This window comes from Ursus arctos, unplaced genomic scaffold (genome assembly GCF_023065955.2).
Source record: "Ursus arctos isolate Adak ecotype North America unplaced genomic scaffold, UrsArc2.0 scaffold_1, whole genome shotgun sequence".
NCBI lineage: Eukaryota > Metazoa > Chordata > Mammalia > Carnivora > Ursidae > Ursus > Ursus arctos.
In genome coordinates, this window is record NW_026622763.1 from 24,380,124 (window position 1) to 24,405,345 (window position 25,222).

The 25,222-nt window shown below is 36.1% G+C and overlaps 1 protein-coding gene across 1 annotated transcript in view; it reads right to left on the reverse strand.

Moving 5' to 3' along the window:
* LRP1B (LDL receptor related protein 1B) overlaps positions 1-25,222 on the reverse strand; it is a 1,450,575-nt gene that overhangs the window by 460,580 nt on the left and 964,773 nt on the right. The window contains exons 34-35 of the mRNA XM_057306380.1: positions 22,793-22,914; positions 21,270-21,401 (exon numbers count right to left, since the gene is read on the reverse strand). Coding sequence (XP_057162363.1) covers positions 21,270-21,401; positions 22,793-22,914 — 254 coding nt within the window. The remainder of the gene's footprint in view (positions 1-21,269; positions 21,402-22,792; positions 22,915-25,222) is intronic.

Genomic DNA, 25,222 nt, shown 5'->3' on the forward strand with positions numbered 1-25,222 from the left:
CATCAAAACAGAAGAAAGGCACACTTAGTGTCTGAGAATTTTACTATAGATAAATGACACTTAAATGCAGAAAAAATCAAAATATAGAAACATTTGTTTAAAAATCCCCTGTGATCATTTTTAAGTAGATAAGTTCAGCCTCATCTAATAAATTTCATCCTAAAAGACAGATATGCCTTTGGTATGCAGGACTCTAGGCATACATTTGTCTAACCTTAAGGAAATCATAACATAGAAGAAAACTCACAAGACAATAGATGATAACCAACTGGTAGAAAAGCACAGTACCAACTAATGGGGCAAACTGAAAACAAGCTCTGAGTACATGTTATCTTGAAGAGACATTTTCGATCATCGTGGAGGTATAAACTTGAATCCTGCTCTCTAGGAAAATGAAATTCTGAAAGGTAGTAAATAAATGTATATGAAGAACTATAAATTAGAAAGTACACTGAAGAAAATATGCAGAAATTGTAGAAGTTGAAGAACCGCTCAAGATGAGGATGTAGGAAGATCCTGAACTCATTTGTGTCTACAGCTACATATGAAACAATTTCCTTGTTAAAAAAAATTAAAGCCTGGCTGAGTGACAACCACACATCTGGCAAATGAAAAGAAAACCACATCAAAGCAGGCAGAAGACTGTGGGACACAGCTAGCCTTAAACCCCACCTCTGGTGCACAACCCACAATTGGGAAGTAACTCAAAATGCAGACCTTCTCCTTGAGGAGTGAAGTGATCAAAGCCTACATGGGGCACCCCAACTTTTAAGACTTGCACCCTAGAGATGAGCCCCCCAAATATCTTATTTTGAAAACCAAATGGGCTAGTGTCCCGAGACCCACAAGACCATAGCCATCTGAGAAATGGGCAGCGTGCTGAGACTCACCTGCCCTAGTGCCCCGTTCCCAGGCAGCTATTGTGCCCAAACTTAAAGTGAAGGAGGCTCATTTGCTTATATTAAAGTGCTGACCTGAGGGGTAGGGATCTAATCTAATCTAGGCCAGAGACTGGTGGGTGCCATCTGTATCACCCTAATATCTGCCTCTATGGTCACATCGCCTTTTCTTCTTTATTCTCTTTCTATCTCCCCCTAAACCTCTTTCTGTCTCCCCCTTAAAAGGTTACTGTGACTACATTTAGGGCCCACCTGGATAACTGAGGATACTCTTTCCACCTCAAGATCTTTAATGTAATCCCATCTTCAAAGAGTTTACCATATAAAGTAACATTCACAGTTTCCAGGGATTAGGACCTATGGGGGGGGGTGCTATTCAGTTTCCTACACTAGGGCCACTAGATATCTACAAAATAGACTGACTTACCATTCCTCTCCTTAGCCATGTGTGTTGCCCTATAACCCTACCAAAGATAGGATTATTGGAGAGAGGAAGAATATAGGATTTTATGGACTACCTACTGATGACATTAGTATTCCCAAGCATGTCCTGGTGTCTGAATGGCTAATGTCCTTTGACATCTTTCAGGAGATGTTTCAGCAATCTGCTCACAGCTGACAAAAGGAAAAAACAAAACAAAGTAACAACAAAAAAACCCACACCAGTTTCCAAGGATGGCCAGGGCTTATTAAGAATTATCTTTTAGGGGAGAGCAAGAGGGAGTACTCTCTTCCACCTTTTCCATTTTCCTAGAAGGAAGCTTTTGCACATACTTGGTGCCCTGATTTTTTGTCCGCTGCCCAAAGGACACCACTTGATCACCTGGCTCTAGTGGCCAGGAAAGCTTGTGATCCTGTTCCCATGTTACTATAAAATGGGAAAGCCACTATAGAAAGCAGTATGGGCATTCATCAAAAATGAAAAATAGAACTACCATATGACCCAACAATTCCACTTCTGGGTATTTATCCCAAGAAACCAAAAAGGCTAACAAAAAGATATATGTACCCCCATGTTCATTACAGCACTAATTATAATAGCAAGTGGAAACAACCTAAGTGCTCATCAGTGGGTTAATGGAGAAAAAAAGATGAGAGATAGATAGACAGATGATAGATAGATAGATAGATAGATAGATAGATAGATAGATAGATAGATGATATGGTGGTGGTATCTATATGGTATCTAATGGTATCTACATCTAAATATATGATGGACTATTACTCGGCCATAAAAAAGAATGAAATCTTGCCATTTGCAATAACATAGATGGATCTTGACAGCATTATGCTAAATGAAATAAGTCAGAGATGAAAAACACCAAATACTCTATGATTTCTTTTATTTGTGGAAAAGAAAGAAAGAAAGAAAGAAAGAAAGAAAGAAAGAAAGAAAGAACGAACGAACTTAGGGGGGGAAAAGACTGGATTTCCTTGGAGAACTTGAAGAGAAGGTAGATTGTTAAGAGAAGAGCAATGTGCTCAGAGATACATGAATGGGGATAGCACAGATGTTTTATTGTGGTAAATACAGAGATAACTATGTATTCTTGACTTAATGGAGCATCTCAACTCGCCTGTATAGTTTTCTTGCAAGTAAATTTTATAATTTTCTCAGGAAAGAAAAAGAGATTGTAATGAGAATCTAGGAAAGGGAAAGATTACATCCATTTGAAAAACTATACTTGGAAGAAGCTCTGAGAATGTCACATAAGGGAACACGCTGTTCACTGGAACATGATAGAGTGACACAGAACAGTCAGAAATCAGGTTTGAAAGATGTTTTGATTTGTATAAAACATCTAGTTTATTTGTTGTTATGAAAAGATGGTTTTAGTGCTAAGAATTTAGGATTTTATTTGATGATGACGATAATGATGGTGGTGATGATGACACGGTCATAGCACTCAAAGTCTCTCCTGATCTTAGCACTAAAAGTCTAATGTCCCAGAAAAGCCCTCAGTACTGAAAATGAGCTTGTCAGAACTCTAATTTTAGATTGCATAACTGGCAGATGGGCCCAGCTGCTGTGTCCTGGATCTACCATCATGCTGTGCCAAGGCTGCTCTTAGCTAATGACTATGTGGGGCAGGGTTATTAAGGCAGTCCCATTCCTGCAACATGTGGAACTTCTCTGTTGGGCAATTTGGTCTCCACATCAGCCTTCCTGAAACTTTACTGAAACTATACCAGTCTAAGACTTTTCCTACCTAGCCTCCCTTCTTTCTGTCTTTAGCACAAGTCAGATCTGCATTGTAGTCTGAGAACTCTCCTCACTTTTTCTCTCAGGTTGTTGTTCAATAGGCTTTTGTATATCTAATCCTGTCTTGACTCTGTTTCTCAGAGGACCCAAACTAGTACAACTGGTGTAGGATTACTCTGAGAAAATAAAAGGTAAGGTGGAGCTATGGGTCTGACTCACTCTCTACACAACAGACAAGGAGGACATGGCCCTGAGGATACATGGCACATGGACAGTCCCTGACACATGATGTTCTATTGCTAAAATTTTCATGAAAAGTGACCTGAGAAAACATCTTATTAAAAGAAATATCCTTACAGGGATAATGACTCATGCATTTGGAAAATATGGAAGAAACAATGACTACAAAGACAACAGAGTTGGCTAGTTACTGCTATATTGTAATGACACTCTGAGAAGGGATAATGAAAAACTGAGAGCCGTTCACAAGCAATTAAAACTAAACGTGAGGGTCAAATTGGGGAAATTACAAAGAGACAGTGGAAGAGTAGACACAGCTGAGCAGCAAACAGAAACTATAATAGTTAGATCTACAGAGCTCCAGAGATGTCCAAATGCTCAGCAAAGACAGGTCTGCTATGCTAAAATCAGAGACCTGGTTGTTAAGACTTGGGAACCTGAAATACAGATGAGGATGGTGGATATTCCTAAAGGTGCTGGTTTCTGAACTATCCCCTTGGACTCAGAGTTTGCAAAGGTTATCCAATTTTCCTTAGTAAAAGCAAGCAACTTCGTTGTGCTGAAAGATGTTGCAGAAATACTTCACCTGCAAGGCAAAAGTTACCTCCTCAAGAGCTGTACTCACTTCTCCTGGCTGCTAGGCTGACAACTATGGGTAAATCTCAATAAATCTCATAAAGAAGGAAAGAGATTACACAAAAAGAACTGTGAGGAATAGTTAGCATGATGACCAGGGGCCAGAGAAGTATCTCTGGAATTGGATGTTGCAGGTGCTTCATCAAGAGAGGCTAAAATATAAGATAGATAAGTAAGGATTCTTTTACTTAGAAGCTCTTTCCCAGTATACTACTGATGGGATTTAACACTCTGTCAAGAAGCCAGGATGTGGGACACAATCTCTGTGAAGGTAGCTCTTAAGACATGGAGAAATTATGCTGTTCTCTATGTAGAAACACTTCATGATGTTTTGTAGTAGATGAAAAAAATAAAGAGAATGAGAAAAGGAAGTGGACATCGAGAAATAGATTATATAAAGAAAGAAAACCCACCAAAGGATCTCAGCGGACACACCATTCCCCAAGGCTGATGGCAGTGTAAGTAGTGAGAAAGGCACCAGCCCCACCAAGAAATTCCAGTACTGGGGAGGATGGAGGACTGACAGCCAACAAGGATATTGCTTAACATTTACAACCCAAAACAATAATGGAGAAGTAGAAGCCAGAGGTACTGAAGAAGTAGCCAAATCTCTAGCCAAATCCTAGCAAAATCCCCAAAACCCTGCAACACTGTGGCAATTATACAACTATGATGATCCCCCCCCGATCTTTCCTCAAAGGGACCTTCAAACATTTACTTGAGTGACTCGATATTGGGGAAAGGGAAATACTCAGATATCTTGATTATTAGACACAGTGTCTAAGTTGACATTGATATAACATCATTGATCCCTTGAGGTGGGGCTTACACAGGCCAGGTAATAAGTGAAGTCCTGGGATAAATTCTGATTCATTGTAGTCCACTGAGTTCATAGATCCACCTGGGAGTCATTTTCTTAGTCCCAGAGCATATAATCGAAACTGGTATACCTGAGAATTGTATGAACCTCAACATTGGGTTTATTGCCTCTGGAATAAGGGCTATCACAGTGGGAAAGGCCAAGTGGATATCTCGAAAAATATATAACCTCCATCCTCTCCCTATACAACCTGAATGGTCACCATTAAAGACAGGAAGCGGTCTCAGTTATGCTTCTTGCCCCTGCAGAATGATTATGGACTACCACAGGCTTGCCACTGCAGAATGATTATGGACTACCATAGGCTTAACCAAGTGATAGACCCAGTTGCAGCTACTACGGCAGAGGAGGTATCATCACTAAAGCGGATTAATAAGGCCTCAGGCATGTGGTATGCAGTCATTGATCTGGCAAATGCATTGCTCTCAATTCGACTTAAGAGGAGGATCAGATAGAGTTTTATTCACATTTGATAGACGATGATATTTATTTATGGTTTTTCCTCAGGGCTATGTTAATTTTCTTACCCCTGGTCAAAAAAAAAAAAAAACACTATTCAAATATAGTCTGAAGAGATCTGAAATCTGGACCACTAGACATTCCAGAGTATATTATATTAACCCACTGTATCAAATATATCAAACTTCTCAGTCAGAATGAACAAGTGGTGACTAGGATGCTGGAAGCATTGGGATGTGTACCTGAGGGTTGGAGATAAAACTTATAAAGATTCAGGGACTCACCATTTTCATGATGTTTTTTATGAGTCCAATGGTGAATAGCATGTCAAAGCTCAAGACAAATAATTGCATCTTGAGATGCCTATCCAAGAATAGTACTCAGTAAGCCTCTTTGGATTCAGGAGATAACATATTCATTCCATGCCAAAGATTACTGTTCTAGCACATTTCCTTGGTGACATGGAAAACTACTAACATTGAGTGTGATACAGAGCAGTAAAGGGCTCTGCAGTAGGTCTAGGCTATGATTCAAGCAGCCCTCTCATTTGGGTCATATGACCCAGAAGACCTGATGAGTGCTGGTGGTCAGAGCAACATACAATATAGAGCTTTTAAAGCCTCAGCAAGGGAATCCCAACACAGGCCCCTAAGATTCTGCAGCAAAGTCATGGCATCTGTACCAGAGAATTACATATCCTTTGATAAAATGCTCCTGACAGGTTTCTGGACCCTGGAAGAAAACAAAATTCTTGACTCTGAGGCTCCAAGTTACCATGGATCTGGAACTGCCCATGATGAATTGTCCTCATACCTTCGTCTATGTAGAGGTTCTAATCAAGAAAAGAAAGAAGAAGAAGAAGGAGGAGGAGGAGGAGGAGGAGGAGGAGGAGGAGGAGGAGGAGGAGGAGGAAAAGAAAAACCCCCCAAAAACCTTAAGTTTGTTTTAATGGATCATTCAAATTAATATATGGGTACAAGATAAACATGAATCGTCGTTGCATTCAAGAGTAGGCCTTAAAGTGAGTTGAGAGGGAGAAAAATCTTCCCTAGGGGCAAAATTGTGACCAGTACACCAAATTATTCACCTCGTGTGATAGAAGTAGCCTGAGGTACTCATGTATACAGATTCTGAAGCAGTTGTCAGTGGCGACCATGGCCATATGGTCATGGGACTAGAAAGAAAATAATTAGAACATTAAAGATTAGTTGATCTAGAGTGGGGGCATGTGGATTGAGATATAGGAGTAAGCACAAAGTGCAAAGATTTTTGAATCACATCTTAATTCCTGAAAGAAAGCATCTACCACAAAAGAAGTACTGATAACCAAAATTTCTTGGTCTTTTGACATTAGCCAGGCTTCATCATCAGCCTCCCCAGAACTGGGCACATGAACAGAGTTCACAGAGGCAGAAATAAAGGTTCAGTTAAATGGATTTCCACTTACCAAGGCCAATCTAGCTAATTTTGCCTCTGAACATCTAATCTATCAGTAATGGAAAATAATAGTGAGCCCATGATATGGTACCATTCCTCAAGGACATCAACTGATCTATTGATGGCAATTCAACTACATCAGGCACCTTCCAACTTGGAGGTGTCAGTGATTCATTCTCATTAAGATATAGCCCCATTCTAGGTATTGGCTTGCCTTTGTTACTGCAGGCCCGCAGGCAGCACCACTATACAAAGGCTTATGGAATCCCTAATCCACAGGCATAAATTCCACACAATCTAGAATCTGCTCAAGTTATCTAATTCACAGGGAAGTAGGTATGAGAGTGGGCATGTGACCATGGGATCTACTGGTTGAATCATATACCACACCATCCAAAAGCAGATGAGGTCTCATAGAATACTGGAACAACTTTTTAAAGACACAGGTGACACATCAGCTTAGAAGGAATACTCTCAAGGTGACATCTACAAGGTTACAGTATACTCATTCAATTAGAGACCTCTATATGGTTCTGTATCTTCCCTGCAACTTTGGATTCTGTAGGATTGGAGCTTCTGGTTTCCAGAGGGCACACCTCTGAGAAAGGGCCACAAGCAAGGGTCCCACTAAATTACAAGCTATGGCTCTTGCCAAGAGACTTTGTAATTCTTGAGTCTAGTAATCAGCAGGTTAAAAGAGGAGTCACCATATTGGCATACATGACTGACCCTGAGAAGGATGAGGAGGTAGGGCTGCTTTCACATAGTGTGGCCGGGGAAGGATATGCATGGAACCTGAGTAGTCCACTTGGGACCCTTCTACTACTCTCTGTGAAAAGACACATGCAGCAACCCAAGTCTGGGAAGGGTTACCAAGGATTCAGACCCCTCAGGAATTAAGGTTTGGGTCACAGATCAGCTACCTAGACCTGCCAAAATGATAGTTGAGAATGAAGAGCAATTAGAATGGATAGTGGAAGAGGAGGAAGATGATTATCAACTGTGGCCTGAGGTAAGCTACAGCTATAAAGTCTATTAGGCCCACTAACCTCCCTCTTGTAAATTTCCTCACAAGAGAGACCTAAAGGAACTACGGAGTTGTTTCCCAAACCTGTGTAGACACAGATACTTGTGGCATAAGGGGTGCTCTTTGGCAGTCATGAACATGCACTTCTCAAATCTCTACCTATGGGTAACATCATTCACTGAACCCACCACTGATACGAGACCCCACTTCGACCAAGGTTCCCAGATGATGAGTGAGTATGACATAAATACTGAGGCAGACACACTCCTGTGAAATGCACAACTCCTTCAAACGGCAACTTTGGCTCAAGGACTCCCAATCAGCCTTGCTAAAAATGTCTTAGAGCTGTACTGCAGTCTAAGGGTAAGTCTTAGATTCAATTCAATTCAATCTCATCAGTCTCAATCCCCTTTATTACTCACACTTTCCCCAATCAACCTCATACATGCCAAGATAGGAATATTTTTAAATGTGGATCAGAGAGGATACAGAATCTCATGCCCCTTGGCCTTTGCCAAAGAGTTCAAACTGGCACAAATAAATATGTTATATTGATCTACACTATTATCTTCTGTACTGCTATGTGCTCCTCTTAGAAAACAAAAACAAGAAAAAAAAAAGACAAAAAACCAAAAATCTGGCAACTCAGGGCTGCCAATACTGCATCACAGAAACGATGTGTAGTTAAGTAGCATCTGTCCCTGCTAGGTCATTTGCAATATGGTCTGCCACACTCAATCCCTACTAGGTCTCCCTCTCTCCCTAACTATTCACACAGAAAACTTCTCTGGCCCCTGTAGTCACTTGAGTTTGTGACACTGGCCTAGTACTCTCAATAAACTAAGATGTAAATGTATCTTTTGAGAATGAGATTATAGGATGGGTTGAAGATTTAAAGTGACATACAAAGTGTGGCTACCATAGAGATGGGGATGGAGAAAGAAGACCGTAGGCTTTACAGGGACTTGGGGATTTGCAAAGCAAGGATGTCAGAAGAGCACAGAGTACAAAGATTTACAGTTCATTAATGAAATACCCGGCTGCAGAATATGGGCTCTAAAAAGAAGCAGAAAAATTACAGAATAAGTACAATGAAACATAAGTATCTGGAGTCAAATCACTAAAGCTGAAATAAGGACGAAGATTAGGTTCTGTGTGGGGTGATAAATTCAGAGGTTGTGTGTAGAAAAGTGCATTACCATTTCTATCTACCTCCCTGGGAGAAAGTACATGGGATTAAATTTATACTTTTCAGTTTGAACAAATAATTAATTCCAGATACTGAATTTTCCATAATGATTACCAAGCATTCTCTCTAATAAAATAGACATTTTAAATGGTTTTAGTAGTCATTTGTTAGGTAATATATTTAAATATTGTATTAGTTTGTTAGGGCTGCCATAACAAATACAACAGATTAGCTAAAATGCCAGAAATTTATTTTCTCACAGTTCTGGAGGCTGGGAAATCTGAAACTGGAGGTGTCAACAGGAGTTGATTTCACTCTAGGGACTCTCCCTTTGGCTTACAGATAGATGTCTTCTCCCTTTGTCTGCACATGATCTTTCCTCTGTGTCCCAACTTCCTTTTTTTATAAGGACATTGGTTAAATTGGATTGAGGCCTAACCATATAACCTCATTATCTCTTTAAGAGATAATCTCCAAATTTAATCACATCTGAGATGCTGAATTTTAAGACTTCAACATATAAACTTGGGGGGACACAATTCAGCCTATAATAGGTATTCACTTGTATCTCAGAGAATGTTTTTTTAATCACATATGAATGGATGATGCTGAAAATAACTCTGAATTACAAAAGAATATTTCTAAGTAGAAGCAAGGAGCTGTGTATGTACTAGCAATTAACATTATGTTCAATCATCACTATTCTACAAGATATAAGAAAGGCTAGTCCATATGCAAGCCTAGTAGAAGAAATACAATGTCTACTTCACATTTCCAGGGAATGCTGACATTTGAAAAATCATTTGGAAAACTATTAAGTTCGTTGCTAGGTATATACCCAAGAAAAACAAAAACAAATACCCACACCGAAACTTGCACTTGAATGTTTCTGGAAGCCTTATTTGCAATAGTTAAAAAAGTAGAAACAACTCAAATGTCCATCAGCTGATGAATGGATAATAAAAAGTGATATATCCATACAATCAAATATAATTTGCACCCCCCAAAAAAGTAGTGAAGTACTGGTATATGCTACAACATGAATGAACATTATGCTAAGTGAAAGAATTCAACCACGAAGGACCACACATCAGATGATTCCATTTCTATGAAATGTCTGGAATAAGCAAATCTGTAGAGACAGAAAGTGGATTAGTGCTTCCCTTAAGACAGACAAGTCAGAAGAAATATGAGAATTAGTAATGAGTATGAAGTTATCCTCTAGGTTAATGATAATATTTTAAAATTTGATATTGGTGATGGTTGCACAACTCTGTGAATATACCCAAAACCACTGATTTGTTAAACACATGGATTCCATGGTATGGTATGTTAATTGTATCTATAAAAAGTTGCTAGCTTAAAAAAAAAAAAGAAAAGGAAATCTGAGTTTGAGGAATTAACACAAATGCTGAAAAAGATTTACAGCCCAAACTCAAAAATAATCAGAATGTCCAAAAATATTGGAAAAGTCAAAAACTGATGTTATCCACATTTTATAATAATGTACTCGTGTCAAAAGCAGCATTTACAGATTGTTATTCATAACATAGAAAAGTGTTCTTTAGAATGGTAAGTAAAAGGAACAAGACAAAATCTTATCAATGATGTTTTATTTGTTTTTAAAAAACATAGCACAAAGATCAATATGCCACAATATGATCCCCCTTATATGTAGAATTTAAGAAATAAATGAACAAAAGAAAAAGAGAGAGAGAGAGAAAAACCAAGAAACAGACTCTTAACTATAGAGAACAAATTGATGGTTATCAGAGAAGTAGATGGGGGATGGGGGAAATAAGGTAAGGGGATTAAAGAGTACACTTATTATGATGAAAAAATAAAACAAGGAGTGCCTGGGTGGCTCAGTCGGTTAAGCATCTGCTTTTGGCTCAGGTCAGGGCTCTGGGATTGAGCCCTGTGTCAGGCTCCCCACTTAGCAGGGAGCCTGCTTGTCGCTCTCCCCCCTGCTTGTGCTCTCTCTCGGGCTCTCTCTCTCTCTCTCAAACAAATAAATAAAATATTTTAAAAAAAGAAAACAAAATGATATAAAAGACTAATATGCCAAAATATTAATAGTTGCTGTCTGTGTAGTAGTAGTATTGGTGATTTTTATTTCAATTTTGTTTCATGTTTCCTAATTTCCCACAATATACAATTTTAATAAAGAATTTTTAAACAAATAAAAGTATTTATTTAATTTTAGACTGATATCTGTCATCAAGTGTTTGCTGAATGACTATTAACCCTCAAACACATTTTAATAATGCTTAATGATTGAGCTGGTAGATATCTACTTTTTCATTCAGTCATCACTACTTTGAGTTAATAGGGTTTCACATGAACATTGAGAATAATTGAATATGCAAATATACTCATTGGTATACTGTATTGTATCTATAAATTCAATCTGAGCCAAGTGAGATAAAATTATCAGCTATTTTATCACTTAAATAATATTAAGGGAGAACTGTAAATGGAAAAAAAAATAAGGCTAGAGTCACAATTTAAATAAGGTTATTGATAAGAAAAACCAATAAATCTTAGCTCTTATCCCTACTAATCAGAATAATATATCATAGGTAACAAAATAAAATTTTTGAATCCTTTTATTCAGAATTTAGAAAATAACTTTTCATGTATAGTTAGAACCTTGAATTACTATGAAATCATCAGTTCTTTTTAGTATCTTAATATTTAATTTGTAAAGGAAGCAGCAACCAAAATGGGATCTCCCTGTCAACATTTGTTTTTCCTTTGAAGAGTAGAACAGAGTCTGTAACAGTCTACTTTCTATGTTCAAACTATGCCAGTCTAATTATGATTTTGTTCACATAGGTTTTAATGACTATTGACCAAGAAAATAGATGATTTTTAAAAAAACAACTTATAGGTTGTTACTGTTGAAGCTGTTAATATTGGAAGTTGAATAATCAAAACGCTAGAAGAAACACAGAGAAATCATTATTCAGAAGAGTTGATTTGTTTGTTTTAACTCCTTAAAATACTCCAGAGCCAGAGAGTCATAATCCTTAAGTAATCTATTCTAGTATTTAATACACTATCAAGTTCCATGTCTGGTTCTGAGTTTTTTCCTGCTTAATTTACATTGAGCTCCTCTCATTCAATCCTCAGTAAAATTAAATAATAAATAAATAAAACAAATAAACTTCTAGGCTAAAGCAATCAACTTTGTTTCTCAACACAGTCCCAGATGAATTCACTGACGGAATGTTTTACTCGTAGCAGATGATGGGAGATAATATGCTATCCTTGGAAGAAGATTTGCATAATTGCTCTTGTGTACCATGGCAGGCATAAAGAACTGGCAGTTGTTGCCAACTACTTCAGAGCTCCCTTTCTGGCTACAAACCTCTGGACAGGGACACTTGATGCAATGCTGGAACATATTATAAGCTTAGTTAACATCAGTCAACGCTTAGCCTGCATGGGTCACAAAAAAAAAAGAAAGTAACTACACAATTCTGTTTGTGTTACACACCTTTGTATCCCCCAGGCAATCCTAGACAGCTATAAGAATTTTCTTGAGCTTTTCTGAAAGAGCTTTTGTGCCAGAGAGTTGTCAGTAGAAAATTTAGTGTAAGTTCATATTACAGGAAGACTTTCCCAGACACTGGTCAAAAACTGTAAAGGGGGGTTGCAGGGAGTTGCTGGCCTTTCTTGAAGGATTTAAGCCATAATACAGAAGTTATCCATATAGTAACATCATTGATAACCTGAATCAACCATCAAAATTTATCTCTTAGACAATAATATGTGGTGATAATACGGATAAAACATCTATTATACTGTGATAAACAGCCTCTAATATACCCACCAATGTTCCCCACCACCGGGTAATTGAGTCCCTTCTTTAATCCTGTCCCTGTGAGTGTGGACTGTACCTAGTTGCTAGCTTCTAATAAATAGAATGCACCAAATGTGATGAGATATCCCTTCTGAGATTGGGTTACAAAAGGTCTGGGTTTCATTTTGTGTGTGCCATTTCTCATTGTATTGTTCGCTAGCTCTAAGGGAAGCTAGCAATCATGTTGTGAACGGCCCTGTGGAGAGGCCCACATGAAAAGAAACTGAAGTCAGTATTCAGTGAGGAGCTGTGACCCTCTGACAAATAGCCCACAAGGAATTGAATCCTGCCAACACCCATGTGACCTTGGAAGCGAATTCTCCCTAGTTGAGCCTCCTGAGGAGACAACAAGGTGTCTGACCAACACCTTGATTGCAGCCTCATAAACTGACCCATAGAAGCAATAAGATAATAAATGTTTATTGCTTCAACTTGCTAAATTTTGGTAATTTGTTATGCAGGAATAAATAATAAAATATAGTGGAATAAATTACTATTTTTTTTCTTTCTTCTTCCCCTTCTTCTTTTAGTAATGATCATCATCATTTCCCTCGCTCACCTCTTAGATGAGGCTATATTATTCGTCTTCTGTCCCTAAGTTTAGCAGGGGCAATCCTATGCTTGGTGATCATATTGTCATCATTCCCCCAAACCCCACGTCCTCATACTGTCTGCCAAATATCTTTCCCAACCATCACTGCAGTGGGATTAAAATTCTAATTAGGAAATTATCAGGGTTCTGATGTTGATTACTTCACTACTGGTTATTCAATTCATGGTTTATGCCAATCTCAAGGGCAAAAACTCAAATGCAAATCCTGAATGCAGAAATTCATTTGGGCATCTCGAAGTAACCAACTCTCCCCAAAACCACTTTCTTAACTGTTAAAATGAAAACACCACCTGCCTCAACAGATTATTTTGATGAATTGAATGGCATAAATACAAAAAAGTTTCCTAACCGTATAACTGTGATTAGTAAGTGTTCAATAAATGTTAAAGGTTTTTTTAATGTTATGTTATTTTTTTTCCTCCTCAAACTTCCTATTCCTAACCCATTGTGGGTGATTAGTTCCATTTCTAGTCTTTCTACTTCAGCCTAGTCCTTGTTCTAGAAGTAGTAAGGAATTCATGGAAATAATTAGTTCTTTACTCTTCTCAAAGGATCTGCTTACTACACTTACTACTTACAGCTTCTGGATAAGAAAAAAGCCAAATGATAAAAAGGAATTAAAGATCTGTTTATGTCTAGCCCAAAATCAATGAAATAACTTCCATTTTTCTCTATTAACTAGAAAAGTGTGTACTTGATCAAAAACTAATGATCAATAATCTCAGAAAATGAATCATAGCTCTTTATTTTTTTTTCTTAAAGAAAGAGTGTCAAAAAGAAAAATAGACTAATATATTATTTGGTTTTCTCAAAATAGGGGAAAAAACTTTTTCAAAGTTAAAAGCACTTTTTAAAGGTCACAATTAACAGTGTTAATGGTATCAATATACCTAAGCTAAAGGAGACATCAACATTATCATTAGACCTGTCAGCATATCCAGGACTGAGTTTCTAGGAATAAACAGGTAGCAGTGTATCGCCTAAGAATCAGAGTACAGAGAAATCTGACAAAACATGCAGAAGACTGACCTATCTAAAAAATACTTTTTTTCACATCTCTTTAGTGGTGTTTCAGTTGTATTTATGGTATTGGGTTGATACTGTGCTTTACTCAAACACACTTAGTAAGATAACTTGTAAATCTCTCAGCAGCTATTAATAATTTACTATGAATTAGTATAGCTAGACCTTTTGAGAATAGGTTTCGTGGTAACTCAGTTTTGATAAGGAAAAGAGTACAGGAATATATTAGACTATCAAATATGAATGTAGCTCTGCTGAAAAGAACCCCGAGCTGCCAAAAAGAAATATAGCAGCATATGTTGACTCAGGAGAGGGAAAAAGAAAGGTGCTCAAAATGGATGTGCTTCGTGTGAATTTATCTAAAGTTGGTGTTGACACGTTTTACTTTCATGAGGAGTGCTAACTGCCCAAGTGAGACGTTTCCATGAGACTTGCATCGGTGATTCAATGATAGAGAGAATAATGTAAATCCCAAGTAAGTTGACCAAAGTCTCAATCTTAGCAGGTAATCATTGTGCATCTTCTGCGCTTTTGGTTTCCAGTAACCTCTGGGGAGTTCAGGTCCCTGAGAAAGCTGTCTATCTGTGTTTTGAGTTTAGAAATTATCCAAAAATGATTTGTGAGATATATACAATAATTTGCTTAACCTGTAGTTCCTTATCTATGTATGATATTTGTCTCCGAGGCTTGTTGAAGTTTCTGTTTTCTTGTGGTAGTTACGACCTTGCCTCTTGAAAGATATACCGAATTTGACCATCTGCAAATACATACAAACTGTTCACATGATTTGAAAATACAGTTTTGAAGCAAGTTTGAAATGATAACACAAAGTAGTATTGGTTCACTGTCCCAAGAACAAGAAGAAATGAACCAGTCCTAAAAATTCACTTTGTAGCCAAGGAAATGGTTTTCATAAAATTGAAAAAATGTCCCAAAGCGACAGTATTCTATTTCTTAGGCTATTGCTGCTACTGACATAAAAAGAATTCCTTCTATAATTCTTCTGTGGCCCTGTTTGGTGACAAAATGGTTACTAAAAAAATTTTGTGACTAGCTGTCTTCTAAGCCTCTGGAGAAAGGAAGAGATTCTCACTTGTCACCTGCTTCAATACTTAAATAGTTTTAAGGCCACATAATTCAATGATCCAGTATATGAATCAAAATAAAATATGACCTTCTACAAGCACAAATTTACAGAAGAGCAATGTAGTTTATCAAGTAATGCCAACAATGTCCAAATAAAATTTTGTTTCAGTGGTTACAGGTACAAGATGACACAGTGTAAAGAATCAGAAGTAGGATACTTAATTAGGATACTTAATTACCACACAATCTCTTGATCTCCCTGGGTTCTAGTTTCTTTATATGCAACGGGAGGGAGTGCTACTACATGGTATCAAATGTTCCTTCTAGTTCTAACATTTAGTGATATATGTAAATATTGTGGAACTACTAAGGAGAGATTATTTCATGTAAATAGGTGGCATTCAAATGTGTAAATGTGGCAAGAGTATTTTGTCGTATATTCTCCTTCACTTCATTTTATTAATAGATTTTATTTTTTTAGAACAGGTTTAGATTCACAGATTTGAGCAGAAAACTCCCATGTACTTTTTCCTTTCATCCACACACAGCCTCCCCAACTGCCAACATCTCATACCGGAGTGGTACATTTGTTACACCTGGTGAACCTAAATTGGCATATCCATAGATTACATTAGGACCTATAGGTCAGATTAGAGATTACTCTTGGTGTTGTACATTATATGGGTTTTAATAGAAGTTATAAGGACAAGTTCCTTCAGTGTTTTTATTGTTTTAATAGCCAGATCACTATGTGATAGTGTAAAAAGGCATTAAAATATTCCCCATAGTGAATTCCCCATAGTGAATAATAGTCCTTTGATGTTCTCTTAAAAAACAAAACTAACAAGCAAAAAACCCTACAGATCATCCATACATGCATTACCTCAGAAACTATTCTTTATCTTTTTTCTCTACAGTAACTTAGCTGTGATATTCTACACCTGGTAGATAGTAATCAACAAATGTTAATACTGAGTTGGATGACTCAAATTTGAACAAAAGAGATAAAAGATGAAAAAAAGAATATAAGCGTGAAATTTTCAGATAATCATTCTCTGAAAGATCTTGTATTTGCCCCTCCACACTGCAAAGTCTCTTTACAATAAATGTGACTACTTTCCAAATAATAATAATAATAATAATAATAATAATAATAATAACCATTCTCTGAATAGAAAGTCCTCTCTTCAAGCAATATCCTATTATGTGATATTACAAAAGAATATAAAGATCCTCAAGGCAGAGGAGGGGCAGACTGGACAGAGCATTACTTACTGAAGATCACATTACTAACTTTCCACATTACATTACAAAGCAATGGGCTTTGTTTTGAAGATGTTTCTCCTAACTAAAACATATCTTTTAAAGCACCAAATTCAATATTCATTCATCAGGAGGAATATCACCTAGTGGGCAAGGATTTTCAAAGCTTCCCCCCCCACCCCCATGGAATGGGACTTTTCCAGTGAAGTGATAAAAATGCTTTGAACATTTTAAATCTAGCCACAGGGTCTTCTTTCTCCTGTGGATACTATCCAGAATTGCCTCATCTGGTGAAAGAAATCCTTTCACTGCAGAAAACTTTAATTCATTAGGACCAAACCCAGCAGGACTGAGATCTGTTAATCCTCATGAAATGTACAGGTTTAAACAATGTATTTTTCCCTGTAAAACTGTGGTAATAAAATGCTATGACATAAATTATGATGGTTATACTTAAGAAATGATTCTCCTTCACACCATCTCCTTAGTGTAATGGGAGGCTTCTGTTTGGTTTGTTGTTGTTGTTGTTTAGAATAAGGATCGACTGTGCCCTTCCAATCTGTCATCTTTATCTTTGACTGATCCTAAAGTAGGGATTATGTCACAGAGGTGAATGCCCATTAATGAAAGAAGAGGAAATAGAGTGTCTGCACAGAGAACTAATAGTGAAAGAACTTATGATCAGGTAAAACATAACAGCCGTGGTGGAAAAGAAAAAAAGCTAATGCACCAAAAATGGTTTCTCTCTTTTGCTCAGGAGCAATCTAGACATTTTCCTTCCTTCCTCCCTGAAGCAACTTCACTCAACAAAGCCACAGAGCTTATATATTGTCTATAATGGTATCATAAATCAAGTGTCCGACACTTATTCTGATCCTAATACATTTTCATAAAACACAGTTAGTAAAGGATCAGACTGTAAAATAGATGGAAGCACAAAGGTATGGGCAGAAGTGGTTGGAGGCTCTTATTACCACCACTGCCATCATCATCATTACTGTTTTACCTGGTTCCTTATCTACGTACTGTCTGCTGGCCTCCTAGGTTTACATTTAATGACTTCAAATAGCTGGCGATATTTTTTAATCTTCAAATATCTGCTCTCCCTACTGTTCATTATCATCATCAAGTTCATCTTTAACAGGGAATTTTACTAACCTACTCTCTTTGTGCCCAAGAAGTTAAGAAACAACTATTCTCTGCAGATCACTGAACAGAAAGTATAGTATCCACCAAGAGAACAGAAAAGGAAATCATCGCTAATTAGAAGTTGAAATATAGCTTCCAGGGCATGCTTGTAGATATATATTTCACACACACATATATCACATATGTGTATTTTTACAGTTTATTACTTTCTATTATTAGGTATCACTACTATTTTCATAGCTCCCATATATTTCAGGCTCTGTGTCAAACATCTGTACATTCATCTTTTTTTTTTTTTTATAATGATTTTTTATTATATTATGTTAGTCACCATACAGTACATCCCCGGTTTTCGATGTAAGGCTTGATGATTCATTAGTTGTGTATAACACCCAGTGCACCATGCAATATGTGCCCTCCTTACTACCCATCACCGGTCTATCCCATTCCCCCACCCCCCTCCCCTCTGTAGCCCTCAGTTTGTTTCTCAGAGTCCATAGTCTCTCATGTTTCATTCCCCCTTCTGATTACCCCCCCCTTTCTTTATCCCTTTCTTCCCCTACTGATCATTCTAGTTCTTATGTTCCATAGATGAGAGAAATCATATGATAGTTGTCTTTCTCTGCTTGACTTATTTCACTTAGCATTATCTCCTCCAGTGCCGTCCATGTTGTAGCAAATGTTGAGAACTCGTTCTTTCTGATTGCTGAGTAATATTCCATTGTATATATGGACCACAACTTCTTAATCCAGTCATCTGTTGAAGGGCATCTCAGCTCCTTCCACGATTTAGCTATTGTGGACATTGCTGCTATGAACATTGGGGTGCATATGGCCCTTCTCTTCACTACGTCTGTATCTTTGGGGTAAACACCCAGGTGTGCAATGGCTGGATCATAGGGTAGCTCAATTTTTAACTTTTTAAGGGACCTCCACACTGTTTTCCAGAGTGGCTGTACCAACTTGCATTCCCACCAACAATGTAGGAGGGATCCCCTTTCTTCACATCCTCTCCAACAATTGTTGTTTCTTGCCTTGTCTATTTTTGCCATTCTAACTGGTGTAAGGTGGTATCTCAGTGTGGTTTTGACTTGAATTTCCCTGATGGCTAATGATTTTGAACACTTTTTCATGTGTACATTCATCTTAATATTCCCATATGCCATAAAGTGAGGCTCATTAAGTAACTTACACAACATCGCAGAGTAGTTAAGAGGGTGAACTGGCACCAGAATACGAGTTGTTGTAAAAGTCTCACCTCTTCCTACTCTATGCTTTACTGGCCCCAGGTCTCTAACCCTCTGATTTCAAAGCAAGTTTTGCATTGTTGTTTTCCGATTAACAATAGGGATCTAAATACATTCTTGAACATTCTAATTTTATATGACTATTCTATATGCCTACACCCTTTTACATTTAGAAGATGAAATAGATGTTCTAAAAACAATTTCTTCCTAAGGATTGAATTTAAAAATATGGTAGCATGATATGAAGAACACAAGTTTTGACTAACAACCGGTAATTTCTCTGGGGAAAACTACTTTGATGCAAAACAAGTTTATTGTGATATTAATAATTATTGGAAATCTAGAAATAGGGAGAGTACTATTCTCTGCAAATAAAAATATCCCCTGCCGTGGCACATTATATGAAACCTAACCATTTTAGGGCCAGTATAAAGCCTCAGAGAGTGAACTCAATTTGGGCAAATAATCAGTATACCCATAAGAAAAAAGAGATTTACTAATGATCTAACCAGGACATTTATACCACCAAATGTTTTAGTATCGTACCTCACAGAAATTTTCAAAATACTTTCAAAATTCATTATGAAGTCTTTTAAAGAATCAGATATGTGATAACAGCTAAAAAAGGGATTATGTGTACTTATTAAAATATATGCACATATACATAACATCTTTTCAAGAAGTTCAAGTTTTCTTAGTTTGCACTTACTAAATCCTATGAAATTCTAAAGAATAAGATGTATGTCAAGAGGCAGGGTAGGTTACACATGGTAGGGTAGTGAGCCTTCCGTGTATAATGAGGTTTGATCAAACAGCCTCGCTTGATCAAAAATCACATTGTGATTTTGGCAAAATTTACATATTGCTCAACAAAATATACTATATTTGTCTGAATTTCCTTTTAGGAAAAGTCCTTTTAAAAATGTAGGTAATTTGGCCTGTATATGACTTCAAGCATTTGGTACAAAATAATTTACTTAAGAAAAGTCATCTTGGAAATGTTTGTGAAGATCCCCAGTAATTCATTAAATTGTAGCCAGGAATTTCATTAACACATGATTAAACAAAATGTGTTAGAGCTGAGGGAAAAAAATAAGCTTACAACCAGAATTCCACATGCTGATGCGTGAAGATTTTTTTTTTAAGATTATAAATCAGAGAACTACTTGCTTTTTAACATTAGATAAAATTAAGTCTTCACAAGTACTAAAAAACTACTGTAAACAGACATGAGCATCTTCAGCACTAAACATTAATATGGGAAGCATATGATTTAGCTCGAGGAGAGGTAGAGAAACTTGCTTTTATAAGTTCAGAGCCACAAGTGTAGAATAGTAGATCTGAGTAGAAATTCCAGAAGCATATCTAATGCTTATACTATGTCTGAATTCAGCAATTAGCACACACACACACAAACATGTTTACTTCAATAAATTGGACAGTGTCTACCATCCATCAATTTCCAATCATACATTTATATTAGCCACAGGAAAATGTTAGTGTCCGATCTGCTTTCTTTCACTGTTTGCTAAAACAAGATAAGGTAAAATCTGACTCCAAAACGATACATACCATATTCAAAAGTAATTTAAATGGCACAGCATTTATAATTGTTTTCTTGTTATTTGGATTTCATGTGCTACTACCTATATTAGAACAGATAATCATTCTGGAAATATTTTAATTTAGATTATGTTTTAAGTATATAATCAATCAAAATGTTTTGTATATATTTATATCTATAATTGAATAAAAGTAAAAGTGTCATTTAAAAAAATACAAATAAAATGAAGCAACCAAATGCCAATCATGGCATTTTAAGGCAATTGCATTTCAAATGCTACACTTTAGGAAATTTTTACTTGATTTTTTTTTTTTTCAGGAAAACATATTTAGAACAATTTGTATTAGGCTTAAAATTTCATTACTAATTTGCTTTCTTATTCCTCATCATGACTATCAGAGCACAGAGGGAAAGGTTATATTTCCATCATGTATAATAAATCAAGTAAAAACATCATACATAAATTATGAATAAAAAGCTATTTACCTGCATGGAAATCTATCCCAACAGCAAATGAAGTCCCTGATATAGGCATCAATGCATCCATTTTGTCACTTGGTTCCAGAGGTATTCCCCGGATTCCTTCATGAACAGAGTACATAAGAAATGACTCTATACCTAAATTGGGGGGGGGGGAGGGGAAGCCCAAGTGAATATTTAAAATTAAAATCATTCTACTAGCATTATTTTGAACATTCTTAATTTTTTTCATAAAACATATTTCTTAGCCTTTTTTTATTTTTAATTGCACACTCCCCTTCTGACTAGTTGAAAGGCATATAGATAAGTGGCTCTCGAACTTGAGTATACATCAGAGTGTCCTAGAGGACTTGTTAAAACACAAATTACTGGGACCCCCATCCCAGGGGCCTGATAATTTGAATTTTTGAAAAGTTTCCAGGTAATGATGGCACTACTGGTCTGGGAACCAGACTTTCATAAACACAGAGGCAGATAATTCTGGAAAACCTACCTGTCCTCACAACCAAAATTCACCCCCTCTTTTCTAATGCCCAATTATCTTATTGCTTATATATGATAATAAACTTTGATTTTATATATGATTTTAGATAGCTATATCACTGTTATTTTTCTAATAAAGGTAGTCTTCTTAAATCATTTTGAACACTAAAAACATACCACATACTTAATATTTGCTAATACCTTGCTGTTCTAGCATCAAAAATATGTCCTAAAATATGCACATACATAAAAGCTGACTACCAGAAGTCTGCATCCTAATGTTTATGAATTTTTCTAATACACCAGAACATGTTTTTAGATACATTTTCGTTTCTTTTTTCTTTTCTTTTCTTTTTTAAGATTTATTTACTTGAGAGAGAGAATGGGCATGCACATGTCAGGGAGGAGGGGCAGAGGCCATGGAGCCCAATGCCAGCTAGATCCCATGACCCTGAGATCAGGACCTGAGCCAAAACCAAGAGTTTCACCCCAGATTGAAACCTTTTTTTAATAAAATTAAGCTATGATAGTTGGATAAAAAGATCATTCTAGAACCAAATATCTTTGGGACTACGAACCAGAATCTATGAAACAAGAAATAGGAAGATGGATGTTTTAGGTTCCACTTCTTTGGCGGTGATCTTCTCAGCTAAGCAAATCTGAGCCCCCACACCCTCTCTTGTATTTTCTCTTAAATAGTTAGAAGAAAAACTGAATTCAGATTGAACGGTAATTGTAACCATTCAATCACTGCTTTTTACTTCAACCCTTCCCTATTCAAGTTGAAGATAGTTTCTACTGGTCCTGGTTAAAAGTTTGATAATAAACTGCAGTTCTGGAAAATAACTAATTATGACTTTTAAAGAACAGTAATACTTAAATTTTTTTAGATAATAACAATCTTATGTCTATGAGACTAAGCACTCGAACCATTGTCCTAATGAGAAGCTGATATTGTTTTTTTCTATTTTTAACTGATTTTTGTTGCCTAAAATTTGCATCGATAAAGTAAACACATCAGAATTAAATTTTTCAAGACCTTATACCTTGACATGACATGCGATTCTTTTGGAGATAATATCCCACTGTACACATGCAAGTCCTTGTAGTTTCAGATGTTGGCAAACAAAGCTGAGAGCATCCACCATTATTTAGTTGGCAAGAATTGCTGCCTGCATAGAAGAAAAACAAGCAAAAGAAATATTGAAGAAAAATAAAAAGTATCATTTGATATCAATAATTTGAACAAATATTTATGCTTTTGTTGATTTATAAAATGCAGCTGCTTCATAGTGATTAGAATGGTGTTTTATTATCTTGAATAATTTGAAGTGGCATATTGCAGTTGAAGTCTGCCCTCCCAAAAAAAGTAAATGGAGATCTAACGTGTGGCATAGTGACTATACACAGCAATACTATAATTAATTTATAGTATCAATTAAACTTTGATTATAATTCAAAGTTACTAAGAGACTAATCTTAACTGTTCCCACCACAAAAAAGAAATGATAATTATGTGATGTGGTAGAGGTGTTAGCTAATGTTAAGGTGGTAATCATATTGTAATATATAAATGTATCGAATCAACCCATTATATACCTCAAACTTATGCAATGTTAATAATATGTCGATTAGATCTCAAAAAATAAATTTTAAAATAAATAATTAAAAATTTTTAAAAAGCAATTGACAATGCATGAGAAGATTCATAGCTACAGAAGAGCAAGTGAAATTGGTTTGTCATGAATACTGTCAGACTTCTGTAATATTTTAAGATCACAGAAACTAGGAAATCTTTTTATTATGATATTTCACTTCAAATCTACAGTTACTTCCTTTTCAAGAATACTTTATCCAAATGTGTCAAATAAATAGCTGTAAAATTATATTACTAACTCAACTTGAAGATTATGCCATTAAAAGAAAGGAGGTGTATATATATTTTTTTAAATAATTTTTTAAAGGAAATAAATTTTGCTGTTCCTAGGAACATAATTCTCCCAAAATATATTTAAAACACACCTGTAAGAGTCATCTAATTAATTGGCATATTAATTCTCCTTATTCCTGCATAGTAGCAATGACAAATATTAGTCAGGTAATCACAGGTAGGCATTCTATAAAGATGTTCCATTGAATTTACTAGGCCCAATGTGCTAATTAAAGCTGGTAGTTTGACGTTAAGTAATTTACAATCTTACCCAGCAAGTTCATTAAATATCCCATTTTTACAACATTTTTATTATTCTAGGACATGCAGTGCCATTTACTGGATGTTCAAGCTCTAATATGAAGTGCAGTAAATCCAGTGAGAATTACAAAGCGTGATGAAAGCTATATATATCACTAGCGCTCTATGGAAAATTCAAAATACCAATGCAGCTCATTACTTCTCATCTTGTGAATTCAAGATAGTCTGATGGGATTTAATTGTTCAATTGAAGCTGTCGTGAGTTCTGTCATTTTTGAAGTGTGAAATACTCTCAACTTGGGAGATTTCTCATCAGGAGATCTACCACACTCTCTGCTCATTTCCTATAGTTGCCATTTCAGTAAACGCTGAGCTCCATCCTATATAGGGCCACATGCTAGGATTAGAGTTGCCCTGAACTGTTGAAATGATTACTTTTATCTCCTATATAAACTAATGAAGATTAGTTGATTTATTCCCCAAACTGACTTATATACTAAGATGAAATTTCAGATCTCTGATTATTTTAATGAGACAGTTCTATTTGGAGATTTATAATAATCTGTACTGGCCTTATATATATTTTATTTTATAGAAAACACATATACATATATTAATGCAATGCCAAGCTATGGAAATTTGCATTTTGATATAGATTTATTTCAACTACTATAAAGACTGAAAAGCTGAGAAGAGATTGACAAGAAATACTTTAACTAGAAAGCTTGAAGAAACACCAAATGGAGAGAAGGGGAAACAAGGAAATTGAAGTTAAAAAAAAAAAAAGATTCAGGAAGAGAATGAAATTACAAAAAGAAAAATAGGGTTCTATAACCTGGATGATATCAAACATATGTTAAAAAATCAGAAAAATGGAACTTTTGGAACTGTGCATTTTTAAATGTAATTGCAGTAATAGCAGTATATTGTACCATACTCATTTTTGACAAATAATAAAATCAGCCTATGTTAACAATTACCTTGTACAACATACATTTCATGTATCATTTGTTTAGTCTCTACTAGTTAGGAAGAGAAAAAGGAAAAAAAATGAATTGAGTATTTACAGTAAGTATCGTTGCCTATTAAATAAAGAACTGATGTAGGAAAAAATATTAGAGTGATTTTAAGGACAGTAATTTAGGTAGTGATTATGTAGCAAGTTAGAAATACTAGCTTGGCTTAATATTTTGCAATGATACTAATGTTCAAACCTCATGCCCAATTCCCTAGTGGAGCTGGAAAGTCCACTTGACTAACTAGGAGTCTCAGCTCTCCAGTGATC